We start from the raw sequence: 26,144 nt of genomic DNA, 5'->3' as shown, positions 1-26,144 counted from the left end.
TGCTGTTGTCAAAAACACAGACGGTGCGTTCAATGAAACTGGTAATTTACAGCCTCGTGGTGCATTCATAGTTGTTGTTAAATTCAAATGTGTGACTAGATTAAATATATAATAAACAAATACAAATCTTAAAATCAAGTCACTTTCTTTGCATTCATTTGATTCCCAATCAAGATACATTGGTAATAATTGCTTTCCATTGTTAATATGTACTTAAAAACAGTTCTGAAATGCAAAATAATAGAATTTTAATTATGTGATAAAACCTGCGATTAATCGCAATTAACTATAGAAATTCAACGATTAATCGCGATTAAGAAAATGTAATCGTTTGACATTTTTTGAAAAAACAGGTTTACAGTGTTCTTTGTATGCAGTTGATGGAGTCTTTGTATGCAGTTGACAGAGTAATCTGGAAGAGGGGGGGAAATGTGTCATATGTGATGAAAAGTATTCAGAGAGCTGTACATAGTGTGGAAAGATGGTCCTATGATTAGGGATTTAAAATATCAGTTAATAAATCTTGTTATATGCTAGCTACCAAAATGAAAATAGGTAATGAGCAGGGGTTAATGTTATATGGTAAGCCAATGGAAAGGGTGAGAGAATTTAAGTACTTGAGGTAATGGTTTGATGACAAGTATACATTAGAAAAATCATATTATTAAAACTGAGACTAAAGGCAAAAAGGTGATACATTTGATGAGATGTGTAGCCGGTATGACATGGGTAACTGACAGAGAAGCTTTGTTAAAGGTAAGAATAATTAATAGTCTTAATAGGTAAGACTTATAAAACTAACGTTCTGTCATATTTGCTGAAACTGACCCTATGTTCAAGTAGAACTACATGAATGCAGGTAATAAAAAATAAAAATCTGGCTCCTCTGGCACCACCTACACCTACCTACCTGTAGTGCGATTTGCAAAAATCCACAGCTCCCTGTTCAGATGCACCGATCGTGGTCAGGGGGGGTGTCTAACTGCGTGTCAATCACTGCTCATGCACACGCATTCATTCTCCCTTGTGGGGGGAGGGGCTTAGGAGACCATTTTGGGCTTTACCCGAAAGGGGGGAGGGACTGAGAAGTTGTCGATGTTCAAATTTTTTGGCTAAGTCCTGGATCTTCACAATCCTACCTAGAGCACCTTTAAATAGCAAATGCACCTGCGCCCATTTGTGCACCCATGGGCGTGCTGGTCTTACAGGGAGGTGTGTTCAGGTGAATTCTTGGCGTGTTGCTATCTTGAGGCAGCGGGAAGTGATCGCGCCATTGACCAACAAAAACCTGGTCTAAAGTCACAAGCGCAGCATTTCATTGTTATTTTATCAGCAAATTAGTAAAATGCGCCTAGGCTTATCCACAGCGCACACTATGCTTGTTACACACACACAGGGAAGTGCAGCAGCACACAAACATGCAAAAGATTACAAATAAAAATATTACGGTGCAAATCCGGCATCATAAGCCATCAAAAGCGCCTGGCTTTTAAAGGGAATGGGAGATGACACTCAATTTGTTTATTGCATGTTACGCCCAAACCACACCTATGAATTAATGAAGACACTACGTACAACCCTTTTGAACCATTCGCCTGGCGCACGGACCCTTTTTTCCGCCGTCAAACTAGCAAAAGTGGATTTGGACATGCCCTAAACGCACCTGCGCCATCCGCTTCACGCCGTGCGCTTAGATCGTTAAAATAGGGCCCAAGGAGTATAAATTAGATTCAGTACAGCACAGTCCAGTTTAACCTTTAAAAGTAGTAATATGCTTGGATTCTGCAGCAGCAATACAAAGTATTAAGTCAGGACAAATGACAAGGGAAGATCTATTAATAGAGGTACATTTGAAGCTCCTAAATTTACAGCATCTAGGAATAGATATTCATTTTTGTTGAATTGCGGCACATGTGGGTAGAGGGAAATGAGATATGTCTGAATGGCTAAAAGTGCATTACATAAAAATAATAAACTAAAAATTAGGTTGTGACGAGCGGAAGTAAAATCAATCATTCATCAGAGAGTTAATATTAAATGGTAGGAAATCTGGGACATGTGATGTGGATGTGATTCCAGGAGTTTTTAAGTGGGGTGGCACGGGGGGGACCAATAATTGGGACATTTTATTAGAATACAGCATAGAAAATCTGAAATATAGGAAACACTGGATAGGATAGAACAACACAATGTAATTCTGCAAAATAAAACATCACATAACATTTTCAGTAGGCTCAGTCTGCCACTTTTTTTTTTTTAACAATTCCAGTGCTGCTTCATGGTATTTGAACTAGCTAACTAGCTAGATATCAGCCTGTTAGCATTATTTGTTCCTTCGGTAATCCGGAATATTTTGGTTATACTGAATCACAGCAATGTATCTTGGTCAAATTTGTACATATTAATAAATAAATAAATAAATACAACATGTTAATAATAGGAAATGTGCAAATTATATTATTAAATCAACAATTGACTGAATTTTACCTTTGCAGATGCCTAGGGGAGCGGAAAGAGGTTGGATGGTTGGGGGATGTTTTTAGATGGCTGCCCAAGGATGCATTTCTCATGAGGTACTGGTACATAAAAATGAAAAAAAATTGAAAAAGCAAACCTCACAGTGATACATGTATTTCATAGGCAATGTGCAGACAGTTGGACAGAGGTCTTGTTTGGTCTCAAAGGATCACCTGTTATCTGCAGCAAACATTTAAATTGTAATACAAATAACCAGATAAAACATACACAAGTAGGCCTATACAATAGTAGCTGTAGTAGTACAATAGAACTGTAGATACAAAAAAATGTGCACATCCTTCAGAAAGAGAACATTCATGTATCATCAGTCTAAGGTACCATTGAGAGGAAGCATTGGAATACGCCTTACCGGAAGGGGGCAGACTGCAGGTAAAGATGCACCGGAAAGTAGAAACGGAAGTAAGACTGATATCAACAACCTGAGTTACAACGTAGGCAAAACTTGATTGCAGTTAAAACTAATAACGTTACACTCTTGAAGTTAACGATATTGTATTCGATACAAATGCCGTATTATGGGGGAAGCATTTCCCTGTGTGTCGTGGAAGTGGTTTGTTTTTGTGCTGAAACTCAGTGGATATCGTTAGTTTAACCATTAGGAGCAGCTAACTTAGCTAACTTTTTGTCAGCTGACTTGGGTGAATTCATTTTGACAGCCTCAGTAACTTTAAGCAAACAGTAACAGTCTAATATGCCAAGAAAGTGCACTATGATTATCAATGTTGCGGGCGCAGCTGGATTGTCCGCTAGCTCTCGTTGACACGTCCTAGTAGTTTTATGTGGCGTTTGCTCGCAATGCTTCTGCAGCTGCCCCCACTTGTCAACTAACGTTAGCTGGCTCCTCTCCTCCTGTCTGTTGTTGTCCGATGGCTCACTGCGGTTCCCCCGAGATGAGCCCAAAGGTACAGGCACCGCGTCCCGAAAGCATCGAACCGACACAGGGTAGCGTAGACCAAAGCATAAAGCCGGTACTGTTCGAGATCTTCGGCGAGATATGGACGGTTCAGTCACGGCTCGGCCAGGGAGTCTCAGCCTCGGTGTACCGGGTCAGCTCAGGCAGAGCCACCACCACCGCCGCTGTCAAGGAGTTTCAGGCTGACACTCATGGAGGAGATTACGGGTATCACAAGGAGAGGTCCGTGCTGGAAGATATCCAGGGACATAAAAACATTGGTAACAACATTAACGTTAGCCTATTTTACTAAAACATGTTGACCTGTGTCCGTGGTAGCAGGCAAATAAGGGCTGTCTCCTTTTAGTAAATTAGTCGACTTAATGCTGAATAAATTATTTCCAAGAAACTCATAAGCACATCTTAAGCGATTTAAAGTGGTGCTTTTGCATGATTCTTTGTGGAGAAACTCAGTTTTACAAATCCGTTGAGTAAATTAAATGTCATTACTTACTATGAGCAAACAGATTATTGCTTTCATGACAGAGTATATAATACTACTGTTTTCCTTATGTGATGTCTTTTACAAATAGAAAATGCCAAATCATTTTATTTGAATTTTGCTTGTCTGGAATACACCTGGTAGAATATTTTGTAAAACAATTCACGAAAAAATATTATCCTCTTTTTAATTCTGCATATGATAACCTATGAAATAAGATCTGATTTCAGTAAAACATTGTCACAGTGTTCTGCAAAAATAATTATGGCTAACAATTGTTGCTCTATAAACCTATTGAAAACAAACTGTTATTGTCATTATCCTGTAGTAAATGGTATTGTCTAGTAGGAGGGTTCATTTACTTTTTCTTAAACGTGATACAGTGCAACAGTGTAGGCCTAGCTGTTTGTAATGACAGCTTTGTTCTCCTCTCAGTGACACTGTACGGGGTGTTCACCAACCACAGCTGTATGGGTGTTGCCACCCGCTGTCTTCTGCTGGAGCTCTTGGATGTCAGTGTATCTGATCTGTTGGTGAGAGGCAGCAGTGGTACCCAGGTTGGTAGGTAAGTGAAGTGATGCCCCTGCTTCTCATACAGTATAGCCTAACTCTGACTGTACAAAGTTGCCAGTTCAGCGAGAGTGGCTGCACCATGTATATAACTTTTTTTTACTAGGAGCACTGTAGCCTCTAACTAAAAAAAGGGAGGGGCACACGCAGAAAATTTAGGGGCGCACACCTTAAAAGGTAACTACCGTTTTTATCAACCTGGATCCTATTTTCCTATGTTTTTGTGTCTTAAGTGACTGATGGGAACAACAATCTTTGACCTTGAGCAAGAACGCTGCAGTCGGCAGCGGCGAAGCAAGCTACAATGTAAGTTAATAGGGAAATTGTCCAGCTTGTATTTACCTTCACAAAAGTGCTCGTTTTGCCAATTAATATTCTAAGTGTCTGACAACATTATGGAAAGGATCCCTTCAGCGATAGTCCTTTAAAACCTCTTTGATACCTTTCTGTTTAACCAGAAACATCTCTAAACATGTAAATCGGTAAACTATGTGTTTATTTCAACCAAAACTAGAGTTGTGATGGTTGGAAAAGTGGAAAGACGACCTAAAACGCCTTTTCATAGTATGATTTTGTTTCTGTCGACTTTGAATAAAGTGTATTTTACGATGCTAAAATTACTGTTTATTCACATACTGTCTGGTGGGTTTAGCAAACACGATTTCGCGGCTGTTTTTATGTTTAAAAAAGGAACTTGCTCTTTAACAGAAAGATCGACCTCCCTTGAAATCCTTTCCTTAATGTTGTCAGACTTCTAGAATATTAATCTGAGCCTGTCAGTGTCAAAATGAGCACTTTTGTGAAAGGTAACAATTGACCCTTCGCTAAGCCCCGCCCTCCTTAGTTACTGTTGTTACGCCTGACAAGCTTTCGCGCCTGGCACGTCTATTACAGTATATATGCACAGGTGTCAGACATTCCCAAGGAGATAATTAGTAATTTTTGGCGAACAGGTGAAATATCTGAGAGAGCAAGACAAAAGGGACTGCAGTATGCATTTGAGGGATATATCCACGACATAATATGCAACCGTTTAGAGAATCATTTCATCAAAATTGAAGCTAAAGCCTATAGGTCCCAGCGCAAGCAGCAGCCGCCTCATACGTTGACCATTCAAATGGGAAATACACAAATTGAGGAACAGCTATGTTCGTGCACAGCAGGGTAAGTGAAATTTGAAAATAATATATTAATAATAATTATAAATCAAACAGCTTATCCATAAGTCTTGTGGAATAAACACAAGACATTAGCCTGACCACTTTGCAATGATAACATTCTCCCGCATATATTTTTAGTGCGCCAGGCTACTGCTCACATTAAGTCAAAGTCCTCCTGCACAAGTCTACCACAGCAGTGGCACAAGCTAAGGGGTAACAAAATAAGGGCAGTGCCAATATCATCGATAGTTGTCGCTAAATATATATAATATATTTTAAAGTATGTCAGTGAGCCTCCGTCTTGCCTTGACCCATTCACTTAGTTGTGAATGGGTCCTCCCACACTGCTTGATCCACGCCCGGCATTTCTCCCCTTGGGTTTTAGGTTTTGGGAAGGGAAAAAATTCCACCACCCTGTCCAAACTTTTAGGATACCGGGTATCAGATTTGCACAATCCATACGCACAACGCTTTGGCATGTTTCCCTCCCTCGAAAGCTTGCCACACTTCCCGCGCCTAGTTATGGTTGCTAAGCCACGATTGGCCTGTGGCTGTTTTCGGGCGTGGCTTAGCGAAGGGTCAATTGCCCTATTAACTTACATTGTAGCTTGTTTCGCCGCTGCAGACTGCAGCGATCGTGCTTAAGACTGGACCAATTTCAAAGATTGTTGTTCCCATCAGTCAATTAGACACCAGGGGTCCGTTTCAGAAAGGACAGGTTTAGTGAAAACTCTGAGTTTGTTATCTGCATGAATAAAAAAACTTTTGGTTTTGGTTTTAGCAAATTGGTTTATGTTAGGCAGATTATGAAACTTTTTTTCTCAAACAATGCATGTCCTTTTGTCGACGATCCCATTGATGAAAAAGCTGTATTAGGCCTACTTCACAGAGAGTTTACGTCGGGAGATGATATGAGTCCCGACTAGATGTATTTTCATTTCCAGATAACCGATTTGAGAGGTATTTTCTTCACAGTCGATTAGATATGTAGATACCTTATCCGTCCTCATATCACTAACATCCACCATCGTGGACATGCTTTTACATCCCAGCTGATTCTTTGTGTCACATTATTTTTTATTTTTTTTTGCAAACGGCAGTTTTCTTTACAACATTGGTGATGCGGATCATATTAGTAAAGCCACTGTATGCAGAGCCGTCAGAAAAGTGTGCCTCGCTCTGAAACGTTTTTTTTTTTAATGTTTTTGTAGTGTTCCCTAGACACAAACCAGTGAGAGCCATTAAAAAGAATTAAATGATTATAAATTATATTTCTGTTAATAATCATGGTGCTGCAGGCTCAGAATGGGATTAGTATCTTACTTTTTCGCCCGCAGGATTGCACCTAAATGAAATAGGTGTAATACCATTCCAGTTTTCACCAGTAATATTATAGGTTGGTAGGTGATTAAATATGAAGTTAATACACTGTCAATATACGCATTGACTCGAGCAGCAATTTTCTCCCACACCAATTCTCTCTCTTTTACAGCAGCCGCTGTGAGTATTTCCGCCAACCAGTTTGTTTGTGGTTGTTACCATGGTGAATCGTAGTATCATGGCTCCATTCATGCTCCCTTTTTATTGTGGTAGTGCACGCGCTTAGCTCTGAGTCAACCTACTCCGAGTTGATTGAACCAACTCAAATCAGCTGTTCTGGAACCGAAAACTCAGTTTCCCATCTCAGGGTAAATCAACTCAGAGTTCAGGGTTAGACTCAGAGTTTGTTAAACCTCCTTCCTGAAACGGACCCCAGGTTGAAAAAAACTGTAGTTACCCTTTAAATCGACCTGCTCGAAATATCAAACAAATACAAAAATGGCTTGCTCATTTCTCTGTCGCCAAGAAAACAATTCTCAAAAAACTGGATCAACCTATCAGAATGCATATTTATGGAAAAGATCACAGCTCATAACAATAACCATCTCATAGCATTTACATAAAGATGGTCCCTGTTCGTACGCTCCTTTGGGCTGGGCTAATGCCGTGCACATTCCCATACTCCTAAATTCCTATAACTCTACATATTATGTTTTCATACTGACGCGCGCGCGCATACACACACACACACACACACACACACACACACACGTATATTCAAGCTATTGTTTATATTTGCCATCTACTGACCGTCTTCGCTTGACTTATTCATCTATTCTTTTCATGCTTCTCTCTCTCACATCCATTCACTGTTTGTTATTTCAACAAGTTTTTCATAGTGTATTAATTGTACTTAATTTGTATTGTAATGACCAGACTTAATGGTGCTGTAGGTAGGATTGTGAAGATCCAGGACTTAGCCAAAGAATTTGAACATCGACAACTTCTCAGTCCCTCCCCCCCTTTAATATATTAATAATAGCATTGTCTCATTGTATTATATGTTTATTATTATTGATGTTACTCTTAGCATCCAGGGTTTTTTTCTGGCTCAGAATAGGCTTTTCGGTTGACACATTAAGCGAGTCTTTTTGAGCATGCATCAAACACAAAATGTCCTGCATTCTGATACATTTTATGCACCAACTCATGTTGGAAATGTCTTTATTCATGTGAAGGAAAAAAAATGGACGGTAAAACTGGGATCCAATTAGTGCTAGCTTCACAGCAGAGCGCTCAGGTCCAGTCACAACTATGCAGCAGCTTGCTCATCAGTGAAAGCTGCATTCGTAAAATATAGTAGCTGTGGATAAGACTAGTTGACCGCTGGAAGTCAAAGACGTTTTGGCACTGGTGATCTTCCTTTGGCGCTGACTAAAACCTCTTCGGGGGGCGCCAAAAATGATTAACATAACACAAACCTGCCAACTGACTTTGTGGTTGCACAGGTACTTACTTGCCTAGCAACATTGAGGCTACAAGCAAACCATATCTCTTTATTCTGTTATAGTAATGAGCTACGTCTGTTACATAAAAGCCAGTGCTCACTGCATCCAAAGAGAACACCTGCTGGTCTTAATAAGAGTTAATAAAATGTGCTGTGTTCTACAGTGAGAAAAATCATGCCACGTTATCTGAGGTGGCCAGTGAGTTTTATTGCATGTATCACGCTTGGTTTTTGATTGGAGGAAAAGATTCCTGCAATGTACAGAACAATAATCCTTTGCATGTCGTTGAGGGTTGGCGCCTATTGGCGCCCAGCACCAGACATTACCACTCAAACTAGCAAATTGACCCAATTTCAATACCTAAGGAATAAATCTCATCAGCGTCAGTGAGCCAATAAGCATGCAGCATGGTTCTACTAAGATCTAATATTGCTGGTGATTGGCTGTCTAATGTAACACGTCGTAGAGACAAGCAGGAAAAACGCTACGTTACGCTCACGTAGTAGGAGCTCAAAATAAATAAGATTTGTGCTATAATGTGTAATGTTGTAATTTCCTTTTTGTTTTATTAAATTGGTATAGAAAAAAATGTATTGTTTAGGAACTGGTATTGAAAGGTATCTACATTTTTTAAACGAGTCCCAGCCCTAAATATAATGGAATATCATTATATTCAGTATTCCTGTAAGGCGGCTTTCACATCTGGGACCTGGGCCCGGATCCGACTGCAATGGACCCTTTTCATAGCAGACATTTTGACTTGTCATAGTAGGAAAAGCACAGCTGAAATTGATAACCTTAACGATGGCTCAATTCCATCAAGTGTCCCAGTAAGCTATTTCAGTGAGTCTCTTCCCACTCCGCATAAAGTTCAGCTAGATAGACATTGCCAAGTGCTGATATAGCTATACTAATATCCAGTTATGTTGCTGTAACTACCCTGGTCATGAAGGAGTCCACACTTCATACTGATGTCCATATTCACCTTTATTCCTTATAGAAGTATGATGGAACACCGTGAAAACGTGTTTGCCTGGTAGACCTGCAGTAGAATAAAACAAAACAGGAGCTTAACAGTTCGCTATTCACGGTCGCCATTTCTCTCCTCCGTTCACACTTCTCACCAAAACATCCGGTCCTGAATCTTGTAGCTTACCAAAATAAAAGTCATTCATACTGAATATACCAAAAGACAAAATACAACTCAGTTTAACTCATAAAGAACCCAAAATGCAGTGAACAATGTTTTATAATAATGTATAAAACTGAAACCACCTAGCAATCGTACAGATCACTTATATTAATTTTCGGTGTTGTCATGGCAACAAATATATACTTTCCAGCGTCAGCTACAGTTGCTATTTATTGATTACAATTGTACTTTTTTTTAAAAAACTTTTTTACTTTGGTTTAGTTGTTTTTCTTCTTTTTTATTTATTTATTTTTGTTATATTTTTAATGTCTTTATCTCAGTTATTATCATCTCTGCCACAATTATTACATTCCATCCTACAAAGGCTCACCAAACATGTACGTACACCATGCCGGTCATCCAAACATCAATACATACATACACCATCCATATACACGACTTGCAAATTTGTACATTCAATCTTCAATCACACCAACCTTTAACATAACCGCTGTATATATTTTTTGAGTATCTGTAATTATGTTTGTCTATGTATATGTATGGTTTGCTCTATATGTCACCTTTTTGTAACACACTACCTTCACAAATAAAAAAAAGAAATTTAAAAATCGACCTGCAACGCAATATTTCACATTTCACCCATTGTAACTTTTTTACTGATAATGCTTTGGGGATAAATACAGAAACTACAATGGGCTGTTTATTTTAGTTCACAGTCACTTTTTAATTGAATGGTACTTAACAAATGCACATTTAGAAATGTAAACCATGTATTATTATCATCAATTATAACATTATTATTGCCTCAGCCCCATACAGGGTCTCCCTCCCTCCTCTCTGTATTTTTTTTTTGTTTACACTGAAATAGCAATCATATTTAAGGTGATTAGACTTCCATGGAAAGGGGAGTATCTAACAACCAGTGTGGGAAATATGGAGTGATGAGGGAGCTAGAGACAGATGAGCTCACGACACTCACACAAGCACTATTTAATTTAACGAGGTAAATAAATTTAGCAGCCTATATGTATTTTTTTTTTCTTCACTCTCTGCCGTCTGTAATGTCTCTCGCCCAAGTGAGGGAGTGGTACAGCAGCGTGTGGCAAATGTCAGAGCTGACATTAGCATTTATGTAAAAATGCAAATAAATTAGTGAATGCACAGGCAATTAAGTGATATCCCGCAGTTTTTAAATAAAAAAAGTAATCAAATTTGCAGGTCGCACATGTGCAAGTAGTTTTAACCCTTGTGTTGTCCTTGGGTCAAATTTGACCTGTTTCAAAGTTTTTTATATCATAAATATGGGTTTCTTTCAACCAAATTGCCCAAAAATAACATGGATGCATAAATGATCCCACCCATGCATCCATGTTATTTTTGGGCAGGTAAAATGAATTATTACTTTCATTGAATTTGGGTGTTTTATTCAGGAGTTTTAGCATTTATTCACCGACAGATAAACTGTAAACGGACTGCGCTGCTACGTTCACAGCAATAACTTTACTGCTACTTCATACTCATCAACAAACACACCTCCCTCTCCCTTTTTCCCTCTCTCTCCAACACGCACTTGTAAACAAGACGGCTGGAGCAGCCGCAGTGTGCGCAACAGTGTGTGTGTGTGTGTGGCTGTGACACTGTTTTTGCCACTGTGTACGTGAACTATCATGCGGCACGTGTGTGCCGAAAACAATGAGTGCACGCCCGTCCCGTGCGTCGGCTCCATGGATGTATAATGATACAGTCGGCTCATTGTCCAAATGCTCTCCACATTGTTTTTACGTTCATATGCTGCGCCTAAGCTGTATAATAGAAGGGAAAACCCTGACATATGTTTTGACCATCCAGTGTTTTTTCTGCTTAGTAAAATACTTATGTGTTTAATTGTCTGATATGGTCTGGGATTGAATTCATGATCACGATCAGTATCTGTTCTTCTGTTGATGTAGATGGCGGTGGAGCTAGGTTGTGAGTGACTTTTTATACAAAGCACACGTTTTCATATTTCATTTGGTCTTTCCAGCTTAAAAGCTGGTATGTAAAAGTGAGTAGTGATGGAAGCTTTGGGGGTTTTTTTATCTTAAATTTGTATGGCTTGCTTGTATTGTAGTGATTCAAGTAGTTTCAAACTTGAAAAACAATATTCAGATGAGTGAAAATCATAGAATGCAAAAACATTTTGGCAGCCTCTGTAGACATGATTTCTTATGAACGAAAAAATTTGCAATATTTAACTTGATTGTTTTACAGGTTTTTTCACATGCGAATTAAAGGAGAGGTTTGAATCAATTAGCACTCCAAGATATTTAAATTCACTCACATCCTGTAATTTTTCACCCTTTACCATTATGTGAGGGTTACTCCTGGATCTATTAGTTTTACAGAAGAATATGCCTATTGTTTTACATACATTTAGTTGCAGGCAACACACACCTACCCATGTTGTAACATGACCCATGAATCTGGTGAGCTTAGCTGCAACATCTGCTTTGGATCTGCCATGTACAACCCCAAATCAGAAAAAGTTGGGACAGTATGGAAAGCACAAAGAAAAAAAGAAAGTAGTGATTTCTAAATGTACTTTGACTTGTATTTCATTGCAGACAATACAACAGCACATAATTTAATGTGTTCCTCATGATTTTTATTGTTTTTTTTTCAAATAAACAAAATTCCTATTTTGGTTCTTGCAACACATTTCAAAAAAAGTTGGAACAGTAAAGCATTTACCACTTTGTAATGTTGCCATTCCTATTCACAACACTTAAAAAGATGTTTAGGGACTGAAGACACCAAGTGATGAAGTGTTTCAGGTGTAATTTTGTCCCATTCTTGCTGCAAACAAGTCTTAAGGTGGGCAACAGTACGGGGTCTTCGTTGTCGCATTTTGCACTTCAAAATGCGCCAAACATTCTCTATTGGAGACAGGTCGGGACTGCAGGCAGGCCAGTCAAGTACCCGTATCCTCTTCCTCCGCAGCCAGGACTTTGTAATGTGTGCAGAATGTGGTTTTGCATTATCTTGTTGAAATATGCATGGACGTCCCTGGAAAAGATGTCTTCTTGAAGTCAGCATATTGTGCTCCAAAATCTCTATGTACTTTTCAGCATTAATGGTGCCATCACAGAATTGCAAGTTACCTTTGCCAAGGGCACTGACACAACCCCATACCATGACAGACCCTGGCTTTTGGACTTGTTGCTGGTAACAGTCTGGATGATCCTTTTCTTCTTTGGTCCAGAGCACACGGTGTCCATTTCTCCCAAAAAATACCTGAAATACTGATTCATCTGACCACAGTACACGTTTCCACTGTGTGATGGTCCATCCCAGATGCCTCCGAGCCCAGAGAAGTCGACGGCGCTTCTGGACACTTAACATAGGGCTTCCTTTTGGCACAGTACAGTTTTAACTGGCATTTGTGGATGTAACTACGTATTGTGGTACTTGACAAAGGTTTGCCAAAGTAGTCCTGAGCCCATGTGTTGATATCGCTTAATAGATGAATGACGATTCTTGATGCAGTGCCGCCTGAGGGATCGGAGATCACGGTTGTTCAGCTTAGGCTTGCGCCCTTGTCCTTTACGCACTGAAATTCCTCCACATTCCTTGAATCTTTTAATTATGTTATGCACTGTTGAAGGTGAAATAAGCAAATGTCTTCCTATCTTTCTTTGAGGAACATAGTTTTTAAACATTTCAATAATTTTCTCACGTATTTGTTGGCAAACTGGCGATCCTCGGCCCATATTTGCTCCTAAAGGACTAGACCTTTCTTGGATGCTGCTTTTGTACCAAATCATAATTACAATCACCTGTTGACATCACCTGTTTCAAATCACATCATTATTTAACCAATTTACCTGATTACTAGCCCTAAATTGCTCCTGTCCCAACCTTTTTTGGAATGTGTTGCAGGTCTGAATGACAGGAAAGGATGTATACTTACAAATGAAATTAAGTTGACCAGACAAAACATGAAATATTTTGTGTTCACATTGTCTGCAATGAAATACAAGTCAAAGTACATTTAGAAATCACTACTTTCTTTTTTTCTTTGTGTTTTCCATACTGTCCCAACTTTTTCTGATTTGGGGTTGTACAAAGAAAACTTCATCTGCATACATTATGGTTTTAACCTTAGGACAAACTGGTGGAAGGTTGTTAATATATAGGCTGAACCATAGTGGACGAAGAATTGATCCTTGCAGGAAACCAGTAGGTAACTGAATTAACTTGGATCTATGATTATTTATGGTAACTGAGACTGGTTTGTTAAACAAGATTCCACCCATTTCATTGCACCATCAGAGAAATTAAATGTTGATGCAAGGAGAACTTTAGCTTTCCTAAGATCAAGAAATGCTGCACCTACATCACCACCCAAATCAAAAAAATGTTTTTAATTGTCTCAACAAAAAAAGGCAAATAGCCATCTCTGTTTAGTGTTTGGCTCTAAAGCAAATAGGGCTGTGTATTGGCAAGAATCTGGCGATACGATACGTATCATGATACATGGGTCACGATTCAATATATTGCAATATATTTTGATACTGTGCGTAAGGCGATATATTGGGATTTTAAAGTATAATTTAAAAAAAACTAATATTTAAAAAAAGACATGATGTTCATAAAAGATAAGAAGTTTACTTTAGGTAAACAATTCAGTACACAGAAAATCAAACTGCCAGTTTGGGATTGTGGTTTACAGGTTCTTAGTGAGCTAATGTTTATATGCTAAAGTAGGCCGAAGTTCAGCCATAGCTACATTGTTAGCTTCTAGCAAAAAGTCAGGCACTGCTAGGCGCTGTTAGGCAAGGACACTAGTGGTGCGTCTCAGCATAGCCATCTAGCGGTAGGGGGTTTAAAACACAACATAAACGTGAACCACTGTCTTACATGAATATTTTTTTACGTAAAAAAAATATATAAAAAAATTGATATTGCTTTTTTGAAAATTGATACAGTATTGCAAAAAAAATATCGCGATACTCAATTGTATAGATTTTTTCTTACACCCCTAAAAGCAAAACTGCATGGGGTTGAGAGAGGTGGAGCTGTTAGCTGGATGGAAAACAATCTGCTCAGCTTCCCATTTCTCAGCAATTTTGGATGCTGTCCGGAGAATACTGATTGACCTATAATTACTTAAGGAAGGTTGCCTTAGAAGGTTTGCGGGTGACTTTTGACTCAGTGATGTTTTTATGGTATTGTTGCTGGGTACACTGTCCAGGGGCCTGTTTCAGAAAGCAGGTTTAGTGAAAACTCTGAGTTTGTTAACCCTAAGATGAGGGAAACTCTGGGTTTTCTGTTTCAGAAAGAGAGGTAACTTAACCTGAGAGTCAGTTACTATAGTAACGGAGCCTGTGAACCTAACCTGGTCGGGAGCAGGTTTTCTTCAATAAACCTTTCTCAGTTTCCTCCCTCTGACACAGCACTCTTTCATTTCCTCATTCATTCATTCAGTCTGTATCAGGCGCATTTTAGCGTGTTTATCTGCATGAATAAAAAAACAGTGTTGGTTTATTAACTGTTAGGCAGACTAAAACGTTGTTTATTTTTTTCTCCAAACATGGCATTTCCTTTTGTAGACGATCCCGTTGATGAAGAAGCTGTATTACTTCGCAGGGAGTTAAACATACGTCGGGAGATGATATTGAGGCCCCGACTTATTTGAGCAGTATCATTTTTCTTCCCAGTCAATCAGTTATGTAGCCTCCATAACCTTATCCATACTCATATCACTAACGTCACCCATCGTGGACATGCTCTTACATCCCAGCACATTCTTTGTGTCGCATTACGTTTTCTTGCAAATGGCAGTTTTCTTTACAACATTGGTGATGCAGAGCATATTAGTAAAGCCACTAAGAAGAGTGTGACTTGCTCTGAAACGTTTTTGTAGTGTTCCCTGGACACAAGTAAGAGCCATTAAAAATATGTTCCACAGTATTGCAGGTGAATGATGTAAACCCTTTGAAATAAAAGATTATGAATTATAATTCTGTTAATGATGGTGCTGCAGCTGTGATTAAGTATGATATTAATACACTATATTGGAACTTTTTCATTTACTCTAGCAGCAATTTTCTCCCACGCAAATTCTCTCTCTTTTGCAGCAGCCGCTGTGTTGCTTTTTAAACGAAATATATGTTCAAACTCGCTGTATTTGCGCATGAGTATTTCCGCCGACCAGTTTGTCTGTGGTTGTTACCATGGTGAATCATAGTATCATGGCTCCATTCATGCTGCCTTTTTATTGTGGTGGTGCACAGAGATGGGGACTCGAGTCTGAGACTCGGACTCGAGTCGCACTTAAGTCGCACTAACAGCTGACTTCAGACTTGACTCGGACTCGACCCAAAAGACTTCAGACTTGACTCGGACTCGAGCTTTGAGACTCGTCAACAACCTGTTTTCATGCAATTATTGCTTTTTAAATCTAAATTTATTCATGTATTTCTATTTTCTTTTATTGGCGCATATACGGGGAAACGTATGACGAGCTGCATGTCCCCTGTCCTTTGCCATAATGTGCAATGTAACGCATGCGTTATGCCTTATGTGCGCGCACTCACATATAAAAAAAAAATGCATTGACGATGGCAACACCAAGTCCTCCCGGAGTTGTGCCTTTTGTCATTAGTTTTGCTTTCAATAACTTGGTAAACAGTGGCAGTAAGCTAACAGCTACATGCAAGGTGTGTGGCACCAAGATAAATGATGCCGGATCAACAACGTCAAACTTCATCAGGCATCTCAAAACGCACCCAGATAGGTCAGTCACTCACACGCTAATGTGAAAGAGATGTTACATTTAGCATATATCGTCACAGGTAACAAGCTAACCATTGCTGAGTGTTGTGCTAATGCTGAGAACAGGCAAATTGTATCTTTATAGTTAGTAGTTGCTGAGGCTCAGACATCCATGGCGCACAGGAGGCGGGACGCACGGATCCATCTCCCCAGGAGCAAACGCTGTGTCGGGTGGGCAAACTCTTGTGATGCGTAATTGATCCCGTGGATGATTTGTAGACTATTAAGTGAACAAGGTGTACCCGGTCCACCAAACACTGGGCCGTCTTGACTGTCTTAATTCTGCACATATTTCTGTTACTGTAGTCCTATTTACTATTTCATTATTTCATCCATGCGTGGCGCAGCGGATCTTAGGTTAATATTTCACCAGGTCAGAGGGCTAGAGGGATGTGTTAAGTAGATCCCATAAAGTTATACTACAACTGATTTTGATACTGTACTGTATGGATGGTAGCTACAGGACATGCTTTGAATTCATAAAATTTAACAATACAGTGTTAGGGACAGATCAGATGGACAGAGACTTGAGACTTGACTTGGACTCAAGCTCAAAGACTAGAGACTCGACTTGGACTTGTAAAAAATGACTTGTGAACATCTCTGGTGGTGCACGTACTTAACTCTGAGTGAACCTACTCCGAGTTGATTGAACCAACTCAAATCAGCTGTTCTGGAACCGAAAACTCAGTTTCCCATCTCAGGGTAAATCAACTCAGAGTTCAGGGTTAGACTCAGAGTTTGTTAAACCTCCTTCCTGAAACGGACCCCTGGTCTACTAGGAAACTGGGAGATTTCAGCCACAGAGTCAACAAAATAGTGATTGAAGACCTCTGCTAATTTAGTTGGGTGCCGTAAGAAAATTTAATTGTGGTTAATTTCTAGCATTTTTCTATTACTGTGATGTTTCCCTCTTAGTTTCTTAAATTTGCTCCAGATCATTTTAACATTTACTCTAAAATTTGCCATGGCTTTTCTAATTGCAAATTGTGTAGTGATAGTTGTTGATAGTTTTTGTTTTGACAGCATTTTTAGAGCAAGATCATGCTCTTTCATCAGTTTAAAAAAACAAAAAATAAAAATATATACATATATAAGGATAAAATGATATTGTTTATTATATTATTATTATTGTTATATATATTAGGAAATTATTAGGATTTTATCACCAATTATATTACATTCATATTTTCAGCATCATTGTTGCATTGTCTTTGCAATTTGTTTTGTGTTATTATGGCAGCAGAAAACTACTTTTTGAAGCGTGTAACATACAGCGGCTGTGGCTCAGGTGTAGAGCAGTCGCCTACCGATCAGAAGGTTGGTGGTTCGATCTCTGGCCCTGCAGTCCCATGTCAAGTGTTCTTGGGCAAGACACCCAAATTGCTCCCGATGCTGTGCCATCGGAGTGTAAATGTGTGTGAATGTTTATCTCATCAGATAGCAGGTGGCAGCCTTGGCCACGGTGAAGGTTCTTGTACTATGTTAAAGCGCTATATAAATACAGTCCATTTACATTTACAGCAGTGGGGCTAGCTAACGTTAAAGTCAGCCCTGTAACATTAGGTATTGAAGCAACGTTAACTTAGCGGGGCATATTAAGGAAAATTGGGTTTGCCTAGTCTTTGTGTGGATTTGGCAGTCTGAAATGGAATAAAACGCTGCTTAAACCCGCTTAAAGACATTAATGTCTTTAAGGGCCTCAGTTGTAAAGCTGGTCAAGATATTTAGTATCATATGAAACTAGACATTCTAAGGAATCCATTGATAACAACCATGTAATGCGAGCTTGTCGACCAAGGGGGCCATTTTCAAAGGAGTCCCTTGACCTCTCACCTCAGAATGAAAATGGGTTCTAATTAATTTCTTTCTCCATTCTTAATAAAAACTCATTTATCGTGTTTTACATTGTAGCTGTTGCCATCTACAAATTTAAGATGATGTTTATTAGGTGAGCTAAATTGAACTTTTCCTTGTCATACTGCAATCACCTTGATATTAGTACAGTGATCACAACATATCCTGGTAAATAAATGCTTCTCCTTCATTTAAGTCCAAATGTATCTGCAGTTGTGCATGGTTGACCCTGATAAAAAATCACAACACTGAATCTGCCATGTTTTACAGAGTGACTAGATGCTCTCTCCTGAAGCTCCAGTTTAACAAGGTGTCCCTGGACTCACCAGACTCTCCTCACAGTATGAGAAAACCATCAGAGGAGGAAGTTATTGCTAGACAGGTGTCATGCTTCAGTCAAGTGATGGTCTAAAGCACAGCGGCCAACAGCATCAGGAAATCCTGAGTCTCAGTATCCACAGGAAGATGTCATGGTGACCACTGTGAACTTAGACCCTACATTACTAGCTGACACAACTTCAGTATACAAGAAACCATTTACTCTGATGGAGAACATGATCTCTGGACAGTTTCCATCAAAGTTAAATTTGCTGCTCTGTGGCATATTTTAAGGAGGGTTTTGGTCATTTTTAGGTTTAGTAGGAAAGCTCCTTTGGTGTGAAATATAACATTAATTACAATAATTACATGCATAATTACACAACAGGTGATATGAAAAACATATTTGATTAAATGTTTTTAGAAGGGTCAAATACCTGGTCCATTTAACATACTTAAAATCAAATTGTAATCCTTTACGACAGGTGGTAACAAACCAAGCCGTTTTTTAGTGTTTTTTCTCTGATCACATTATTACTCACTGTGGGCTCATTTTTCACTCTATCTGCAAGTCTTGCATCTCAAATTAACAAGCACAACCATGGCCAGAAGTATGAATAGCTCCTAAATGTCTTTTAAGCAGTATAACACAGTTATAATGGCATAAAACATAAAAAAGGAAAAACACAAGTTAAATTCCTTTGATAATTTATTTAGAAAAAAAGTTGGGTCAGATAATACAACATTTCACTAAGGATACACGTGTATATACAATACAGCAATAAAAGAATTTTAGCTGTACATCATTCACACAAAGAATTATTTACATTTTTGCATACTTAACACCAGTGGGGTGTAACTAAGTACATTTACACAAGTCCTGTACTTAAGTCCAAATGTTAAGGTACTTGTACTTAACGTGAGTCTTTTCTTTTCATGCCACTTTCTACTTCTACTCCACTACATTTCAGAGAGAAATATTGTACTTTTTACTCTACTACAACAATCTGACAGCTTTAGTTACTAGTTTTGCATTAAATACTTTTACTTGTAATACTTTAAGTACATTTTCCTGATGATACTTTTACTTAAGTAACATTTTCAATGCAGGACTTTTACTGTAACAGAGTATTTTTACAGCGTAGTATTAGTATGGACCAATCAGAGACGTTGCTGTTACGCTTAGGATTGCGGGTAGTGTAGTTTTTCTCCATTAAATCGCGGATAAAACATGTTTTTATTAAAACAAGGTTAATTTCAGACGGACTTCTAGCTTCTACAGGAGCAGAAACCTTCGTTTCACAACCACGTAGCTCGGGGTCAGTCTACTTCGGATGGTTAGACATTATGACTGATATTCTAAATCCTTATGGAGAAAATCAGTGGGATTTTTACTTCCGGAGTTGACTGTTGAGGTCTATACACAAGTTCGCATTTTACCAAGAACAGTTAAGATTCCCGGGAATGTTGTCGACACGCCCATTTTACAGAGGATGCATTGGTTGGTAACTTGTATGAACTTAATTTCGGCATTCAACGAGGGTCGGGTTTCCGGTACATAGACAGACCAACAATGGGACAATTTTAACAATTTTTGCCATCTTATTCATCACTAAATTCACTTCTGAGAACATTTTAGGCGAGAAATTAACTGTTTAGATTTCGAATATAGGCAGTCTTCGTTGCCGAATTGACAATTTGCTTCAAAGTCTTCGGAGTTGAGAAGCTCAATAAAGTGACGCAATGCCACTAGCTCATCACTCGGAGACCCCGGCTGTAAGCTGGAGGTCTCTCAGACCGGTCTCGTAAATAAGAGGCTTTTATTTCGCCGTTGATGGATCGTTTGTTTAAATATCACAACACGTCCATCATAAGATTAATGGGAACCTGTGGTTAACTGCCTTTTCGGAGTTAAACTCCACAGGTGCCTGCGGGCTTGACAACTTCGCTGGCCGGCCGTCACACACACATACACACAATCACACAACACACACACGGCCACAGCGCAGCAGGCAGAGGCGGGGGAGAGAGCGATAACCCGTTTCCCTTCGGGAGACTTGTTTAAATTATGACATAGGCTATATACATTAGATTTAGTATTTAGTTCATATTTTTTGGGGGTATTTGTTTTCTGATTTATTAGAAGTTGAGTTTCAGTCTGTATGATAAATAAACAGTTGTACATAAAGTGGTAACATGCTATGGCATGTTATGTAGACTAAAGGGGAGACACCAACCTTTATAATTTTAATTGCTAATTTCCATCTGTTGTCCCTGGGCATATACAGTGCACTACAATAATATAGAAATGATAATTCCACATAACACTAATAGGGACACCTAGGACACGCCAGTGCATAGGCCTACTTCTTTTGTTTTATTTAAACTGACTTTAATACACTAATAATAGTAGGGATCACGTTCCACTCTTTTGAATAAGTAAGGGGTGTTTGAGCGAAACCATAAACAATAAAATTAAAGCTCAATAAGTTTTATTTTTCAATATTATTGCAATAGTTGTAACATTGTGAGGTTTTCTTTTCCGGAGATTGTTTAAATACAAAGTGGTTATATTGTTGTGGTTTTTATTTCTAGCTGTTATTTTGGAGCACTGCAGGTAGCCTCTGTGCTGGGGGTGTTGCGCAAAACCAGCAAGAACGCATCATCTCAAACTGTTAACGGCGTTTTCTGTGCTTGTGAACTTGCGAGTTCATTCTTCCAAGAACAACCAGCAAGAACGTTCTCCCCAAGAGCACAATTCCGTTCTTTGCATTCTTGAGATTGAGAAACAGCCAATAGCTTTTGATACTTTAGTTACTAAGAGGTTAAGGAGCAAGATACCTGTCCAGCAATAACTTCCTCCTCTAATGGTTTTTCATGCTGAGGAGAGTCTGGTGGGTTCAGGAACATCTCATATAACAGGAAGCTTCAGGACAGAGCATCTGGTCAACATGGCAGATTCAGTTGGACTGTACTGTCACTTTTGATCAAGGTCAAAAATGTACTCTACAACTGCAAATACATTTCGTCTTTATTTAACAGGGTGTGTGGTGATCAATAGTAATATCAAGATGATTACAGTATGATGAAAAAAAGTTTAATTCGTATTCTTTATTGTTTAACTTACTACAACACCATCTAGTTAATGGCAACACCTAGTTACTTAGTTTAGTCAAGTATGGAGGAAGAATTTGATTAAAACCCATTTTCATTCGTATATCTCAAGTTAAAGGTAGGGCTGGGCAGTCAAAATGTTAAGTAGTGCTGGTTAAACCCAGCACTACTAATTGATGACAAAATCCTCGTAATATAAACCTACCCGGAGGACAATGTCAAGCCGATTCATGCCTTTGAGCACAGCAGTAAATTGACTGCATTTTTATAGCGCTTTTATAGTCTTAACGACTACTGAAAGATCTTACATAGTACAGGTACCATTTACCATATACACACACATTCGGACACTGGTGGCTAAGGCTGCCATACAATGTGCCACCTGCTCATCAGAGGAACATTCACATGTAACAGGTGCAGATTGACAACAGAAGGATGAATCTGGTGCCACATATTTTAATTAAAAAAAACTCTGTTTCTGTAATTAACAGAAGAAAGACAATAAAAGTTGCACTGTAGTTTCCACAAGCGTAATGGCTGCCTACATTAACAGACACTTACAGTTACCTACTATACAGTGGTTCTAAACACATCAATTTAACAGATTATATTCAGATATCCATTTCAAACATCTGGCATTGAATAACAAAAAGAAACCTAATCACAACTGCTCACACACCACTTTAGCCTAACAGAAAAACACGGACTTAACCAGCTAGCTAACAGTAGTGCTAGCATGTGTGATGCTAACATTTTAAACTATGACAACACACGTCAAGAAGGCTATTCCTAAGTTAGCAACACTAACATATTATCATGTTTCGATTCATACTGTTATTTACCTGTAATTAACAGAAGAAAGACAATATAAGAGTTCAGTTCTAGAGTTCACTCTGCCATTTACTGGTCAATGTCGCCGCCTAGTGGCGAGCCAACTGACTTAAACACCGCTAGACAGTCTTTCTTAAAAGACCTTCCTTCTGCATCTTAAAATAACAAAAATAATGAGTAGGCGAGAAACTAAACTGTTCTAAATTGTATGGGTGGTCCTATGAACAACATATATTCAATATTAACATATTAACCTCAAAACCTGGTGCCACACACACACACACACACACACACATGGTGCAGCATCGGGAGCAATTTAGGGTTCAGTGTCTTGCCCAAGGACACTTTGACATGGGACTGCAGGGCCAGGGTTCGAACCACCGATTGGTAGATGACCACTCTATCACCTGAGCCACCCTACTTGAATAAAAAAACTCAGTTATAAAACTGTTACCTTTACTTCAGCTTTGGAAAGGCAAAGAAGGTTCCCAGACAGTTAGAGGAGAAGGCTTGTTATTCTTTTTAGTTTAACAGCAGTTGGCATCCATCAATATTATATCAATATCGATATATGAGGCTAGATATCGTCTTTTTTTGGTTTTAAAGGCTGCATTACAGTTAAGTGATGTGATTTTCTCAACTTACCTGACTTGTAGCTGATCTATTATTTGCCTTTACTCACTTAAAACTGATGATTATTTATCAAAAATCTCATTGTGTAAATATTTTGTGATAGCACCATTAGTCAACCCTACAATATCGCTACAATATCGATGTATTTGATAAAAAATAATGGATATCTGAGTTTCTCCATATCGCCCAGCTCTAGTTGAGAGGTCAACAGACTGGATTCCAAAATCTACCAGCCACTCAACTTTTTTACCAGCCACATTCATTTTTTTTAACCGGCAAGTGTGAAACTGCATGTAAAAATATAATATAACAAGATCTCTAATACTCAAGCATGTTTATTTCATAAGTTCTTAAGGAAAATACTAACATTCTCTTTCTCTCTTAGCACACACATACAGTGTTTCCACTAGAATTTATAGTCTTTGGATCAGAATAAAATAGAAAAAAAAAAGTTTTACTACTGTGAGTCTGTTCAGCTTTAACGTTACAGATATCACACAAAGCTAATGAACAATTCAGATACATAACACATTTTGCAATGTGCATCTCAACACATTTTAACTCACTATGACCACTACTGTCATTACTAAACATTGTTCAAAATATAAACAATAACGTTGCCGTCAGTGGGCTTACTTGGTAGCTAAACACTGCTCCAGCACATAGACGGTACCTTAGAACGTTTCGTGAAACAGGTGATTTAACGCACCGCTCATTTAACATACAGTTTAGAAACAAAACAAAATGCTGAGGGAACATTACTACACTTTATCATGTTGGTTTTGAGCAGTATGCATCCCTACTAAATAAACCTGATAAACGGTTTAAACGGTAATGTTAATATAGCGTGTCGGGGGAATATAATGTCTCCTGCAGCGGGGAGTCAGAGGGGCTGCAGCGTTGGTAGCGTTAGCTTCTTGTCTCACCTGGGTTCTGATAAACAGTAAATTCAGCAAATTCAGTGTCCATAATGCTACTTTCCAAGCGACTGTAGCTGTCATATTTCACGCGGTTTTCATGGTATATCAGCCGCCGAGGCTTTCGTTGCTGTTTGTCACTCTGCCTGAGCAGAAACTGCTTTACTTGCACTGTTCTTTATTTGGGGGACATTCTAAAATGCTTAACGTGAAAAAACGCTTAACGTGAAAAAGCTTAATGTGGTTTAATGTACCTAAAAAACGATCAGTGATCACCAAATTTCTCTCTCATATTGCTCCTCATAACCACTGAAAACTGTCAAAAAATCGAACCCAAAGTCCAATTATTATGGACGTTATCTGAACTATATATATATATATATATATATATATATATATATATATATATATATATATATATAACTTCTATAATCGTTGGATTTCGGTTTAGTTTTTTTGACAGGCTTAAGTGTTCATGACAAGATATGGCCATGAGAAATTTGGTGATCATTGATCGTTGTTGTCCGACCTTAAGCCACTTTAAGCTTTTTCACGTTAAGTGGGTGGGGGTTACCTTGTTTCCTACAGACTGCGTTGATGCGACTTGCGGTTATATATACAGTGAGGAAAATAAGTATTTGAACACCCTGCTATTTTGCAAGTTCTCCCACTTAGAAATCATGGAGGGGTCTGAAATTGTCATCGTAGGTGCATGTCCACTGTGAGAGACATAATCTAAAAACAAAAATCCAGAAATCACAATATATGATTTTTTAACTATTTATTTGTATGATACAGCTGCAAATAAGTATTTGAACACCTGTCTATCAGCTAGAATTCTGACCCTCAAAGACCTGTTAGTCTGCCTTTAAAATGTCCACCTCCACTCCATTTATTATCCTAAATTCGATGCACCTGTTTGAGGTCGTTAGCTGCATAAAGACACCTGTCCACCCCATACAATCAGTAAGAATCCAACTACTAACATGGCCAAGACCAAAGAGCTGTCCAAAGACACTAGAGACAAAATTGTACACCTCCACAAGGCTGGAAAGGGCTACGGGGAAATTGCCAAGCAGCTTGGTGAAAAAAGGTCCACTGTTGGAGCAATCATTAGAAAATGGAAGGAGCTAAACATGACTGTCAATCTCCCTCGGACTGGGGCTCCATGCAAGATCTCACCTCGTGGGGTCTCAATAATCCTAAGAAAGGAAAGAGCTGGGACCACCGTTTCCAAGGTTACTGTTGGTAATACACTAAGACGTCATGGTTTGAAATCATGCATGGCACGGAAGGTTCCCCTGCTTAAACCAGCACATGTCAAGGCCCATCTTAAGTTTGCCAATGACCATTTGGATGATCCAGAGAAGTCATGGGAGAAAGTCATCTGGTCAGATGAGACCAAAATAGAACTTTTTGGTCATAGTTCCACTAACCGTGTTTGGAGGAAGAAGAATGATGAGTACCATCCCAAGAACACCATCCCTACTGTGAAGCATGGGGGTGGTAGCATCATGCTTTGGGGGTGTTTTTCTGCACATGGGACAGGGCGACTGCACTATATTAAGGAGAGGATGACCGGGGCCATGTATTGCGAGATTTTGGGGAACAACCTCCTTCCCTCTGTTAGAGCATTGAAGATGGGTCGAGGCTGGGTCTTCCAACATGACAATGACCCGAAGCACACAGCCAGGATAACCAAGGAGTGGCCCAGAAACCTGACTGATCTAGAGAAGATCTGTGTGGAGGAGTGGGCCAAAATCCCTCCTGCAGTGTGTGCAAACCTGGTGAAAAACTACAGGAAACGTTTGACCTCTGTAATTGCAAACAAAGGCTACTGTACCAAATATTAACATTGATTTTCTCAGGTGTTCAAATACTTATTTGCAGCTGTATCATACAAATAAATAGTTAAAAAATCATACATTGTGATTTCTGGATTTTTGTTTTTAGATTATGTCTCTCACAGTGGACGATGACAATTTCCCTCCATGATTTCTAAGTGGGAGAACTTG

The 26,144-nt window shown here is 38.9% G+C and overlaps 1 protein-coding gene and 1 long non-coding RNA gene across 4 annotated transcripts in view; both read left to right on the top strand.

Moving 5' to 3' along the window:
• The first annotated feature begins 2,894 nt into the window (after positions 1-2,894).
• The window catches only part of uhmk1 (U2AF homology motif (UHM) kinase 1), a 36,882-nt gene continuing 13,632 nt past the window's right edge, over positions 2,895-26,144 (top strand). For 2 of the 3 annotated variants that reach the window (XR_004108234.2, XM_031318208.2), the window contains exons 1-2: positions 2,897-3,711; positions 4,368-4,497. Coding sequence is in view for 2 of the 3 variants with exons in the window: in XM_031318208.2 (XP_031174068.1) it covers positions 3,405-3,711; positions 4,368-4,497 (437 nt within the window). In the remaining variant the exon portion in view is untranslated. Of the gene's footprint in view, positions 3,712-4,367; positions 4,498-26,144 lie in introns of all 3 variants that reach the window. The other variant, XM_036007135.1, reaches the window with a different exon arrangement.
• LOC116063302 lies at positions 12,143-13,300 on the top strand. Its single transcript, XR_004108235.2, has 2 exons — positions 12,143-13,086; positions 13,180-13,300. It is a non-coding gene; the product is annotated as an uncharacterized LOC116063302 (long non-coding RNA).

Source organism: Sander lucioperca, chromosome 11, assembly GCF_008315115.2.
Source record: "Sander lucioperca isolate FBNREF2018 chromosome 11, SLUC_FBN_1.2, whole genome shotgun sequence".
NCBI lineage: Eukaryota > Metazoa > Chordata > Actinopteri > Perciformes > Percidae > Sander > Sander lucioperca.
The sequence above is the reverse complement of the archived record's forward strand: the minus strand, read 5'-3'. Positions and strand labels throughout refer to the sequence as shown.